We start from the raw sequence: 9,890 nt of genomic DNA on the forward strand, positions 1-9,890 counted from the left end.
TATCAACATATATATCAATATTGTACAATAACTGCATATGCAAAAAATAAAGCTTTCCGTTTTCATAATGGCAGACCAAAAACCTGAAAGCTCAACAAGCTTCCTAGTTGGCAGAAATAAAAATATATTGCCTTCTTCATAACAGTAACTTCCAAAAGAGAAAAAAAAAGGTTTATTTAAGAAACACTGAGCTACAAATAAATTTTTCCTGGGCGAGAAAGAAGTTGAGCAAACTGTGAGGTTGATGGTTTAAAAAATACTGTAAAAATAATTAAAATACAAATATATATACAGTGTAAGGAAATGTCTTTTCAATCCTTATTACTGATTAAAAGCTTTATGTACGTCTTCAAGACTCTTCTTATACAAGGTAACTTCACTTGACAGACGTTCCTGCTCCAAGTACTACCTGCGCACCCTCAGAAGAGGCAGGGGTCTATCTTTACCTTTGCTGCTTTAACCAGCCTGTCACAGTTTCCACAGTGGTATAAGTTGTCGTAGTCAAAAACTTCCTCCTCTACATACATGTTCCAGAGTGCATCTTCTAAACCTGATACATTTTTGACTGCTACTGTTAGATCTAGGAAGTCTTCCTGAAATACACATGAATATAATATTGAAAATACAATTCCACAGAGGTTCACAAACAGATCACCAACTCAAACATACACTGGGAATAATCACACATATATTTTTTTCTAAAACACATATATCTTTTCTATATATGAAGGCATAGGTCTCCCAACTAGATATGGTGAGATTCATAACAATAAATTATTCTCTCAATCAAATTATAACTCAGCTTAAAATATATCAGGAGCCAATTTACGAGTTCACTGTAGATACAATAAAACCTATTTTTATCAGGAAATAAAACAAACCACTGAACATATGAATTGAGAAGAGTGTATGTGCAATTCATTAGTACTATGTTAGTCTCCAGGCAGGCACAGCAAGTCCATGGTTGGACTCTCTATTGTAAACTCTGCTTCCCCCTCTTCTGCTAGGGTTAGTTTAAGAAAAAAAATTATTTTGAGAAAAAAAATTATTTTCAGCCAGGACACAAAGGTATTTTCATGAAAATTAAGAGGAGGATATTTTCTAAAATGTGAGTCTACTAATTCCACTAAAATTACCTTTGAATTACAACATATTTCCAATATTAAACAGATACAATTTGACAAGTTGAAAGCACATTTATAATTTTGCATGTGTGTTTGTGCAACAGCATTACCTTGAGGGATTATGGGGATCGTAAAATAGCACTAGTTAATTCATGGTGGAACTCTAAAGCAGTAAGACTAACATTCATCTGTGCTTTACAAGATAGATACATGGAAAGTTAATGCCTAATTTATAATGTGCCTTCACGTACATTATATCTTAAAATTACTTTACGATTCATTACATTATAGTGGTCAATCATACAGTAAACCACATACACATAACATCTTAATATTTCCAAACCAGGCTGGCCAAATCTATTATGATACACAATAAGGGCTCAAAAGTCTTTTATATGCCCGAAACTTTCATTAAAAATATAGAAAAAAATGTATATATACTTCAAAAGGGCAATTAATGCAACATTTATAAAATGGCATTTAATTTTTTTACTCATACAAACATATAAACTTTCTATAATTCTTGCCATAAGAAAAGAAGGTTTTTATTAAAAGACAATGGTTCAGTGATGAAATCATTTGTTATATAAGATTTGTAGTGCAAGCAGTGATTATTAAATTTACATAAGCAAATTTCTAACTAGATAAAATGGACAATCTGTTATGACAAATAATTGAACGTTACACCAGTTTAAACAGGATTTATGATAGCTTTATATATATAATATTTAAACATAAGCACACACATACAAATGAGCTTTCTGAGGGACATCAATAAACTAAATCCAATATTTAATTACAGATTTAATTGTTAACTTAAACATTCCTCAGTGTTCTCTGTTTTTATTACCTAAGTGACTTTCTTTATGATATTCCAACCACCAACCCATGACAATATTGGCTTTTCCATGATGCCACAGGTCCCTACTGTAAATATTCCCCAAATCTAATTTCTAAATATTAGAGCACTAAATAGAAAATTTAAGCTATATCTTAAGATATCTACTTCTTTCAGTTTACATGGAGAAATATGGATTATAAATTTATCATCTGGGAGCATCTAGAGTACAAGAAAAAAAGTGATAGTTATTTATAGTAATAAGCACGTTAATCCTCACATGGTACAGATCACAGATTTAATTACATGAATTATAATTTATGATTTAACTTATTACTAAAATACTCTTGCATATTCACCTGCTTTTCACTGACATTCTTACATTCTTTACAAACAATCTGGTTAACAATGGTTCCGTGATATAGGCGGTTGATGAGGTCATGGCCGGAGGTTCCAACTAAAGAAGTTTCCAAAGCACTAAAGAGAATTCGATTCAGTTCCTGCACATCATGTTGCCTCATTTCCTATAAAACAGGTAACTTTTAAATGTAATTTTGTGCTTCAGAATTTTAAAAACAGATTTTTTTTTAAGTGATATTAGTTAAAAACCACAAGATTTATTTAGAAATCCAAAGGCAAGCCTCCATCAAATGTAAGGATGACTAAGCTAAATGAGCTGAGAGCAGGCTAAGAGATCACCACCTATTCTCACTTTTACTATAAAATGAAAAAACAAACAGATGATGTTCAGTGTGTACATGTAACTCAAGTCACCTGAGAGCAGGAAAGTGCATTTGTTTGGCAGGAAACCACGTACATGGCCGTGCCAGAGGAGAGGAGGAAGGGACAGAACAGGCAGAGGATAGTCAGGCAGCATGTGCAGAGAAATCGCAGATCAGAGGGATGGGTAAACACTCTGAATCATCAATGTTTGAGAAGAACTAGAGCTTACTGCTTTGACATGTAGACCAACAAAGCAAGACTAACACACTGCTATGGAGAAAAATTCTGATGGAGTCTGCCTTAACCTGCAGATTAATCTGAAAGCCACCGAGAAATCACTGTTGTATGAAACTGTGTGTGAAGAGGCTGAGAACCATTTATAACTCTAAAGTCAAGGGGCACACCAACATATAGGAGTGGAGAAGACAAGGAAGAACCAGCACAGGAGCCCGAGGAAGAGCGAGGGGAGAGGCAGGAGAGCGAGGTCACGAACATCAGCAAGGGTGGTGAGCGCCACTACTGAGGGCCGCGGGGAGCGGAGCAGTGTCTCCTGGACTTGGCACGTGGACGCCGTGAGTGACTGTGACTGGAAAGGTAGAAAGGAGCAAATGGAGGGTGCAGAGGAGAGGGGTGAGAAGATGATTTTGAAGATAAGTTTCATGGGAAGAGAAGCTGATAAAGGGATGAAAGCTGGAGAAAGATGTGGGACGTATGATCTTTTTCTTGGTTTCTGATACACAAGACACTAGGTGATATAAATTTCTCCAATATCACTGGCTCTGATGGGACAGAAACTTTGCGGAAGTTTTCAAGCTCTGTTTCTGAACAATCCTAAGTTTGGCAAAGGTGCCTCCGAGATCTACCACTGCAGGTCCAGTCTGAGAGGGTTTCCTACAAGATTTTATTTAGAAATCAATCAATCAGGTTTTCACAGCTTTAAGAAGGCTGAAGCCAACAAGAGGAAGCTCATTATCTAACCAAAGAGAAATCCATCAACTGATGACTAGGTTAAAAGAAGCCAAAACACTGAGGCATATCCATCCGATAGACTATTATCTGGTAATAAAAAGGGATGACATACTGATACATAATACAACACGAATGAATTTTAAAAACTTTACATAAAAGATGCTAGCTACAAAAGTTCACATACTATATGAAACTATTTCTGTGAAGTGTCCAGAAGAGGCAAATCCACAGAGACAGAGAGGAGAAAAATGGTGGCCAGGGACTCAGGGAAAGGGCATGTAGGGTCGGGGAGGAATCGCTAATGGGTATGTGGTTTCTTTTGGTGGTAGTGAAAAAACGTCCTAAAGTTGACTGTAGTGATGCTTGTACAACTCTAAATATACTAAAAAAACCACTGAACTGTACCCTTTCAAAGAGTGAATCTTAGGGTATGTGAATTATATCTCAATAATTTAAGACAAGACAATACCTTTAAAACAAGGAAAGAAAAAGGACTTCATCCTAAGCACCTGCCCTACACCAGAAACGTAACATAAACTCTTCAGGGAATGTATTATACCCTATTTTACTTCCAAGCCCAAACCTGACTTCTTCAACCACATAGCATCGTCCAGTTAATTAGTGTTACTGGTTAGAAGACAAGAGTTCACAGTTTATTTCTGAAGGCAACATAAGCTTATTCTGATCACTGCCTCTTTAAATTCTGTGGTGGTCTCCCATACCTTCGTCTCTGCAAGAATACATCTATTCCATAAAAAACTGCAGACCTGATTTTGATTTTGTACAGCTAACAGCTCATCAGTATTGACAATGGGCATCTTCACTTAGTGCTGACAAAGGTTTAGTGTTTGCATATAGTGAAATATCCTTTAGGAGTGCAAGCAAAATAAAAAACAAAACAAAACAGGAGGAAGTCCACACACACGGTAGGATACAGGAAGAAAATGAAGTGAGTCAGGAGAAAGGCAGGGCAGGGAAAATGAAAAGACCTGCCAAGAATGGTTTCACCGTTTTGCTTGAAGAAAATGTTCAAAATCAGAATACCCAGATTCAAACACATAAAGGCAGATATATTAACTGCCAGTCAGCTTAAGTTGATAAGTGGTTTGCTATAAAAATGGCAACTTTCCATTAACATAACAGGTATTACATCTCAACTACACTATACAAAGGGTAGAAATGATAAAAACCAGCTCTTACAAACATTTCTCCTTGTATCCACAACTCCTTTCCCCAATCCCAAATGACATCCATTCATAAAATCCTGGGTAACAGCAAATGTCTAAAATATATTTCTGGCTTGTAATTGTGTAGTATTAGAAGTAAGTATTTAAACAATATCCTGTGACCATAAGATAAAATTAAAGGAAGCTAGATAACATTAAGCCAGTGTTCACTCTTTATTGCTGGTAATATTTCCATGGAAAGCTGACCTTCGTACCTCATCACTGGTCCACCCAAAGCTGTCAGTGAGGTCGGCTGTGGATGCAGCTTCCTGGTCTAAGAGTAGAAGCTGTGCAAACAACCGCTGTAACTGCAAAGGTATGATTCGGACCTGAATGAGAAACAAACGTGCTCCTAGATGAAATCTTTTAAATGTTGGCTGGGCCTTTTTAAAAGAATTGTGTACTAGTGTTCTCCTATCTCCTAGTCGATTTAGTTCACTCAGGAGAAAATTGATGAATACTGTGAGGGATGAACACATTTTTCTTTGAAAATTCTAATTCAATACAATTCTTAGCTACCTGGAACTCTCTACCTTGGCATAGTAAAGATAAATATTAAAACCCAAACCGCCCTAATAAACCACCCAATTAATCACAGACTGACAGGAACTTAAGTCTCCAACAATTCATCCTTTCTCCAAAACACCTCAGATACAGACGTACTCCCTGTGAAGAACTTTCCAGCTGCAAAAATCTCACAGGGCTGGCTGCACCCTGCCTTTGCTTTCTTCCTGCCAGCACCACACCCGTTCTGCCCCTGTGGTGTGGGCTGGAACACTGAGAATGCTGCTCAGAGCCTGCTTTGAAGACTGGACTTAAATATCTCAAGTGAGAATGTGCCAGAAACTTTTTTGGCAATTTTGCATTGTCATAACGTTTTTTTATACCCAACAAAAGTCTGATCTGCAACAGACTGAGAAAAAAAAACAAAAACAAGAACCAAAAACCAAAAAACCAGGCTCTTTGCCACACACGGAGTTTGAGAGACACTGGGCTGATCATGAAACTCTTACTAAGAAGTACAGATTGTAGTCTGGGGGTGATAAATTTCTGAATGATATTTAAGTAAGGGAGGAACATGATTAGATATGTACTTATAGTAAGCCAATTCCTCAGTTTATCTCCAGAACACCAGACTGAGAGAATACTGGTCTCTATTTTTGTTCTTGCTACATGTAAGTGCATTAAGTGGGTTTTTGGTAGGCTAGTGTGGATGATTTGCAAATATCTCCTTAGCGGAGAGTGAGGCTATCTATAAAACAGCAGGAGCATTACAACTGGAAAAGCAATTCTCTGGAAGGAAAATTCCCTTACCAGTAAGGTACAGGGCAAGGTGCTTTCTAAAATAAAGATCTTAATTTGGTAATTAATAAAATTACTGATTTCTATGAATAAGGAGCTTAATTCTTTCCTTAAAATATCTCCTTAATGTTTCAAAAATCCCCTGTAAATCATGGATTTAATACCTTTGCATCAGGTTTATCCTTGTCCTCTAACGAACCAAGCTCTTCTGGGCCAAGAGAGAATAAAGCTTCTAAACAAAAAAGTAGAATCAAGAGATGTAAATGACATTATTTCACTTTTGAAAACTGTTTTAGAAAGCCAAGGCCACCAGTAAGTAAAAATCAGCTTAAGATTCAGAAATAAGATTATGACAATATTCATATCCCTACACCACACATTTTGCTTTCTAGTAACTTTACTTTGGGGCTTCCCTGGTGGCTCAGTAGTAAAGAATCTGCCTGTCAATCCAGGAAATGCAGGTTTGATCCCTGGGTCAGGAAGATTCCCTGGAGAGAAGGAAATGGCAACCCACTCCAGTATTCTTGCCTGGGAAATCCCACGGACAGAGGAGCCTGTGGGCTACAGTCCACGGCACTGTAAAGGAGTCAGACAGGACTTAGTGACTAAACAACAGCAACAACATTACTTTTAACCACTGACTATAAAGTGGAAGCTAAGGTTTCAATACGAGAGCTGTAAAAGGAAAATCATACAATTAAAAACCCTGCAACATCATAAATCTTTGGTGGCTTCCGACTGCCTATGGCAATGGGTTCCAAAGGCCACATGAGTAGAATTAGGAAATATGTAATAGGGTTACGACATTTACAAGCCACAAGTGAGACTGCCAACCACTCTTTCATAAGAAGGAGCACCTTTAACTCTGGGATCATGCCTTTCTCTTTTTTGGTATGAAAATATCTTTTCTGCGTCAGGGGTAACAGCAGATGGTAGTGAGCTTACCTGGAAAAGAAAGGTTGGTAACCCACTGCTGGTCTCCAGAATTTTCTTTTAATTCAGTGTCTAGGAATGACACCCAGTGGGGCACATTTGAATCGTTTGGGAAGTCTGTATTCAGACAGGAACTCCTACTGAGAGACTCTGATATACTTGAGGGAGATGGGATGGAACAGATGTTGTCTTGCACTGAAAACCACTACTGCCTTAGTGATTACTGTTACGATACATTCTTCCTGAGTTCCCAGCAGGAATTGGGGGAGAAAAACTACATGAAGGTTGTATACACAAAGGTTAAATCATAAAAACCATAGAGAGACTTCTACAATCATCTCCTACTATTCCCAGCTACACTGACCTGGGTGTGCAGGGGAATCAAAGCTAGTTCTGCTCCTTTAAAAAGGATTCCAAAGAGTTTCCCTCCATTCTGTCAGTCCTTACCCTTTCCCAAATTACACTTCTCCATCAATGAGCACCAGGATTCATGCTAAGCCTTACAAGTGCACAAGTCAAGCTAATGCATCAACCCATGTGCTTGGCCAGCCACCTTCTTTGCTAGAGAAGAGGGCCTGGGGTTTTCAGTCCTATCCTTGCTTAGCGGTACTCTCAGCAACCTGCCTACCTTCCAAAACAACCACCTTTCTCAGTCTTTTTGGATTATTTATGAAAATATTTTTTATTTTTATATTTTACTGAGTATAGTTGATTTATATACAACTATATAACAACACAACAATGTTGTGTTAGTTTCTGCAGTACAGCAAAGTTAATCAATTATATAGTCTCTTTTAAAGGCTAATTTTCTACTTCAAGCTGCTAATTTCAATTATACTAAAACTTAGGAAAGATTTAACCTCCCTAAGAATCTGCTTATTCATCCTGCAAACTTTTAACGGTAGAATTACTGAATGCATTGGGGGGATATTCTGATGGAGTGGATGGAGTCTAAGATGAGAAGCAACACTCTTAAATTCCCAATTTAATTCAAACCATTAGAAGACCCTAGAAAGGGGTTGATGATAATTATACACTAAATCTCTGAAGGCAGGAAGTCTTTGTAAGCTTAGAAACAAAAAAGTCACAAAACTTTGCTACATTTGGTAGTGGTGGGAAGGGGGTGAGATAGAGAATAAAAGCCAGGATGTCTATCCTCAGAATAGGGAGACATGTGAGGAGCTGAACTACAGTCATGCAGCTTTGTAGCTGGGGACCCTCCAAGACCATGTGAAGGTAGAAGAACGTTAGCACAAAAATCAAGGGAAAAGACTGACATCCCTGCAGAGGAAGCTAGTTGGCAAAGAAGGGATTTGGGGACAAACACGTGGAGAAAAACAGGGGCAAGGAATCAAGGGTTCAAGGAGGTAAGATAGCTTCCTGTAGGTGGTTTCTAGATTCCCTCTAGATTCTTAAAGTAAATCTGTTAATTGAGCTGTTTGACTGGGTTTCTATTCCTTGCACATGGTCTGTTATCTAACACCCTGTATCTCTGGAATTCAGAAATTCCAGATTTTAGAAAAGTTAAAAAATCCAGATTTTAGAAAGTTATTATGACAAAAGGGTTATATATGTTAACATTACATCCCCAGGAGGGTGTGGGACTAATAGTATATATTAACCAATATTAACCTTAATATTCCTGTAACAAATGTATGACCCACGTGAGATAATTAAGACTAGAAACAGTCTCACCTCAGTTCAAGGTCTGAAGCCAAACAGGTTCAGATTAGATCACCTTGTTAGAATTTTCTGCATTTCAGAATTGCAGATAAATGACTGTAGTTTGTATGAATTAATATGACAACACCTGCCACTCCAAAGAGAAGCATATAACTGCATTGAGTAACTCTGGTTTAAGTGTTTATTACTTTGAGAAGATAAAAAAATACAAATACTGAAACAATAATGAAGACTGGCCCTCATGATACAATTGTCTTTATGTTTATTTTAAATTATGCTATTTAGTCTCTAAGTCAGGTCCAACCCTCTTGCCACCCCATGGGCTGTAGCCCCCCAGGCTCCTCTGTCCATGGGACTTCTCAGGCAAAAATACTGGAATGAGTTGCCACTTCCTTCTCTAGGGGATCTTCCCCACCCAGGGATCAAACCTGCGTCTCCTGCACTGGGAGGCAGATTCTCTACAACTGAGCCACCAGGGAAGCCCCATATTCTAAATTACAGGAAGGAATTACAAAAGAAATACATTGCTTAATTTTTAGTTTGTTACTGAACATTACTGTGATCATACAGAAAATATTCATAATTTAAGCTTCACATTTTTCTGCAGAGAATTACCAATTTATGTCCCTCATAGGAACAATTAACACATACTGTGGAATACACATTTAAAATAATTCAGCTACTTGTGATTCTGCATGATTAAATACATGTAGAGATGAGGGTACATATTACCAGCCAAATGCATGTAACATATCATACCTCTGAATTCAGGTGTGAAATGAAGAGTCTGAAGAAGGGAATTGAGGTAACAGGTTCCACCCTGATTTCTGATTCCACTTAAATTGGTGAATTCTCTAGGAGCAGGTGGCTCCAAAGCTTTGGTCTTTAATTTCTTCCCTTTTCCATAATGATTATTTGACACACTGGAATAATCTTCTTCAAATAGGTCCCCAAACATTGTGAAACTAAATACTACCCTTAAAAAAATATGACATGTTATATAATGTCTTTATTTTAAAACAGAATTCCCCCACATCTCCCCCTTGGGACTATTTTAAGTTGCTCATTAATAAGTCTGGGCTTTGGAGGCAG

General features: G+C 37.5%; 1 protein-coding gene across 46 annotated transcripts in view; it reads right to left on the bottom strand.

The window, feature by feature from the left end:
* The window catches only part of USP40 (ubiquitin specific peptidase 40), an 83,241-nt gene that overhangs the window by 72,283 nt on the left and 1,068 nt on the right, over positions 1-9,890 (bottom strand). For 18 of the 46 annotated variants that reach the window (XR_014053905.1, XR_014053904.1, XR_014053903.1 and 15 more), the window contains exons 2-6: positions 9,558-9,775; positions 6,347-6,414; positions 5,096-5,209; positions 2,322-2,486; positions 447-593 (exon numbers count right to left, since the gene is read on the bottom strand). Coding sequence is in view for 38 of the 46 variants with exons in the window: in XM_081491043.1 (XP_081347169.1) it covers positions 447-593; positions 2,322-2,486; positions 5,096-5,209; positions 6,347-6,414; positions 9,558-9,756 (693 nt within the window). In the remaining 8 variants the exon portion in view is untranslated. Of the gene's footprint in view, positions 1-446; positions 594-2,321; positions 2,487-5,087; positions 5,210-6,346; positions 6,415-9,557; positions 9,776-9,890 lie in introns of all 46 variants that reach the window. The other 28 variants (XR_014053902.1, XR_014053900.1, XM_081491030.1 and 25 more) reach the window with 9 other exon arrangements.

This window comes from Giraffa tippelskirchi, chromosome 5, assembly GCF_054371585.1.
Source record: "Giraffa tippelskirchi isolate mGirTip1 chromosome 5, T2T-mGirTip1v1.2.pri, whole genome shotgun sequence".
NCBI lineage: Eukaryota > Metazoa > Chordata > Mammalia > Artiodactyla > Giraffidae > Giraffa > Giraffa tippelskirchi.